The sequence below is a fragment of the Notothenia coriiceps genome, unplaced genomic scaffold, assembly GCF_000735185.1.
Source record: "Notothenia coriiceps isolate Sejong01 unplaced genomic scaffold, NC01 NC01_scaffold00023050, whole genome shotgun sequence".
Lineage (NCBI taxonomy): Eukaryota > Metazoa > Chordata > Actinopteri > Perciformes > Nototheniidae > Notothenia > Notothenia coriiceps.
In genome coordinates, this window is record NW_011355751.1 from 1 (window position 1) to 3,192 (window position 3,192).

The following is a 3,192-nucleotide window of genomic DNA, read 5'->3' on the forward strand; positions in this document are numbered from 1 at the left end:
TGTAGACAGCCAAGCCCCCTCCTGTGTTCGGTGAAGCATTACATGCTTAAAAATCCAATGTAGGATATAAACACGACTAAACTGCAATGATAGCAAAGCTGTGGCTTGTGTTTTTGGGGTAATAAAGTCCAAATCATCGTTGGGCTGTCAGCCAATGAGTGACGTCTGAGGAAGATGAAACATGTAAATTAAACATTGTTGAGAAAATGCTGCATCTCTTGCATTTATTGACATAGAGGAGCCTTATTGTTTACCTTTTTAATATCATTTTTTGTCATTTTCAATTGCTTGGTTTTCGTGAAATTAGCCTGTTTTCCTATTAAAGTGTAACATCTCCACACATCATCTTAAAGGCTTCGGAATCCCCCCATTGTAGTTAAAACTGTAAAAACTAGGGCCCCCAAACAGCATCTTGCACAGGGCCCCCAAAAACCTAGAAACGGCCTGGGTAAATCATTTACTTTTTACTCCACTGAGCTGTAAAATGCATCGTCATGAAGCTGAAAACAGGGCTGTGGACATATGGCAAAGTACATGACATATGATGATCTTAAGGAATATGATGCATTGCTGTAGATTGATCTGTCCGGGATAGGTGTTGAATGCAGGACTTTCACTTCAGTAAAGGACCTAAATACTTCTTCCACCACTGCTGTCCAGTGATGCCTAACCTAACCTGTCTGTCTGCTGTCTGTCTCTCAGTGTATTTTGAGGACACTCTGCTGGCAGTGTGGCGTCACGGCTGGCAGAGGAGAGGACAGGGTTTCACTGAGGTGCTAGAGGAGACCACGGACCCCAGGAAGACCTACAGACTGGTGCAGTCAGACAGGTACAGCAGGACTTTACTCAGGGGTATGTTTGATTAGATTTGTAGTTCCTGCAGTGTGGGCTCCTTTGTTATTCTGTTGTATGGCCTTTTTTTGCTGCGCCTACTAATCAGCTGGGCTGCAGTTTATTACAAACAACTGAAAAATGTCACTTAACACAGCAGGTATAATGTGAATCATGCTCGCACTCCTAGATTAGCATGCTAACATTGCTAACTGCTGTTGGAGAAAGTAACAAAAAATATTTAACCTTAGATGTCATTTTGATAGTACTCGTGAGTATTTCCATTAATACGGCAATTCATTGCAGAGGCAAATATTGTGCTTTTAAACCTCTACATTTATGTACTGTATGTATAAGTCACTTTGCATACTCATAGCTGAGTAGAATTCATGCATAAAAAGAAAAAAAAGAAGAAAACAAATGTGTACAAAATGTCATGGGCATTCATTTAATATATATTTTAGTCTGGACAAAGTGATGGACTGACTGATATCTGAATATTAGGATGTAATCCAGATTTGCATCATGCACAGAAACATGTATGTGACTTTATCCTTTCATATAAAAAATAGGATTTTAAAGAGTTTATGCAGGTTTACACTAAATTCCTCTGACCTCCCTGACCTCCAAACCTGCAGGATGGTCGTCTTGGAGACGCGTCAGATCGATGACCAGACGGGGATGTCCAACCTGTACGTCCTGGAAATAGCGGAGAACTACGTCATGCTGCCCTGACTCTCCGTCTGCCGGCGAAGGGCATCATGGGAGACTCCAGATTATATGTGAATGTCTCCGCAGGACTCTGATCTGTCATCAGTGACTTTGATGAGCATGGATGTCACAGTGTTTTAATTTCTAATGAGAGGAGAGGAGAGAAGTCAGAAAGAAATGATAGCATGATGTTGCAAGGGTAAGCCAACCCTTACTTAGGCTGATTTCAATATGTGAGATACAGAATTGAGAAAGCTGAGGAAAATAAATGAACAGTGAAGGAAGGTCCTCCAACACTACAGAGGGAGTTCTACTTTCTTCTTCTGCTGCAGCCGCCTGCAGGGACTGAGATACACAGAGGAACTCACACAGGAATAAAGGACTGGAAGGGTTCATTATGTGATGTATAACCTGAGTTTGTGTGTCAGTGTTGGATCCATAAAACACACTTCTTACTGCCGTTACTTTGTAATAAAAATGAATTAACTTAAGATGAGGTGAACTGTACTGATCTCAGAGCAAAACGCAGAAAATAAGGTCCCATTAATGGCAAAGTGTTTATTCCCTTTGTAAGCTGAAAACAGATAACTGTTAGGGGCCGGTGACATCACAGGGTGGAGCGAATAGTCAAATTAACTATTTAATGGTACATAAAAGTGGCATATTTGATGATTTGTCAACCAAATTGAGTAATGAGAGGCATATTACGATTGTAATCAGCTTTGGAGAAACAAAATATATTTTGTTTTTTGGGAGGGCAAAATATTAACAAAATAAAGAATTTTGTTGTTAAATATTTAAACAAAATTAGATAACTTGGGAGGAATCACTTTCACTGCTTTGTTGTATCTCAGGAAGGGGTATCTTAAAAAAGGAAGAGCTTTCGGGGGTTTGTCACATCTGTGTTGCTTCCTATGTCAACCCACTTAATGTGTGTGCATGTGCTGCTAAGGGACAAAGAGGTAGTTTCAATTCTATTGTTTTGTTCCATAATAAATTAATAATAAATCATTTTCACACATTTTGAAAATGTAGCCTTCCGAAGACACAAAGGCTTTATGGGCTAGTGTGACTCACTAAATATATGTCCATGTTATGCCAGCCTTCTCTATAGCCTGAGCTGCTTCTACGCTGCCTTTTTTAAGTTGGTCCTGTTTGGTGCCACTTTGAGGTTAATTGGCGGATAGATGAAGCAGCTGTGCGGGCCGTAGGATGCTTGCTTGGTAGCACATGTCTTCCGAGTCACTTCCTTCAGAAGCTAGGCAAGAATCCTTCCTGGCATTCGGAAAACGAAGAGTGCAACAGGCTAGCAAGTGTGCAGGTGTGCGTCATATGAGAGGCCCCGCCTTACATTTTCCTCCACAGATTTGGGGAAATTGGTCCGTGCGCAAAGCATTGTGGGGATTTGAAGGACGCGAAGTCTACCAGTGGCTGTTTCTCAATCGCGAGGAAACTGGCTTCCAAGCCAATATTTCAAGGATACTACGTCATCGAGTGCCGCCGAAGGACTGTTCCAATCTCCAGCATACTTGGAATTCCACCGAGGCCACGTTCTTGGTCTGGGGGTAATTTCGAGGCTGCACATGGGTAGACTTCGCATCCTTCAAATCCCCACAATGCTTTGCGCACGGACCAATTTCCCCAAATCTG

General features: G+C 41.8%; 1 protein-coding gene across 1 annotated transcript; it reads left to right on the forward strand.

The window, feature by feature from the left end:
- The first annotated feature begins 259 nt into the window (after positions 1-259).
- LOC104954222 (mitogen-activated protein kinase kinase kinase kinase 3) lies at positions 260-1,742 on the forward strand. The gene is made up of 2 exons (XM_010781300.1): positions 260-829; positions 1,470-1,742. Exons 1-2 carry the CDS (start codon positions 603-605, stop codon positions 1,564-1,566), a joined length of 324 nt encoding a protein of 107 aa, XP_010779602.1. The 5' UTR covers positions 260-602; the 3' UTR covers positions 1,567-1,742.
- The last annotated feature ends 1,450 nt before the right edge of the window (positions 1,743-3,192 follow it).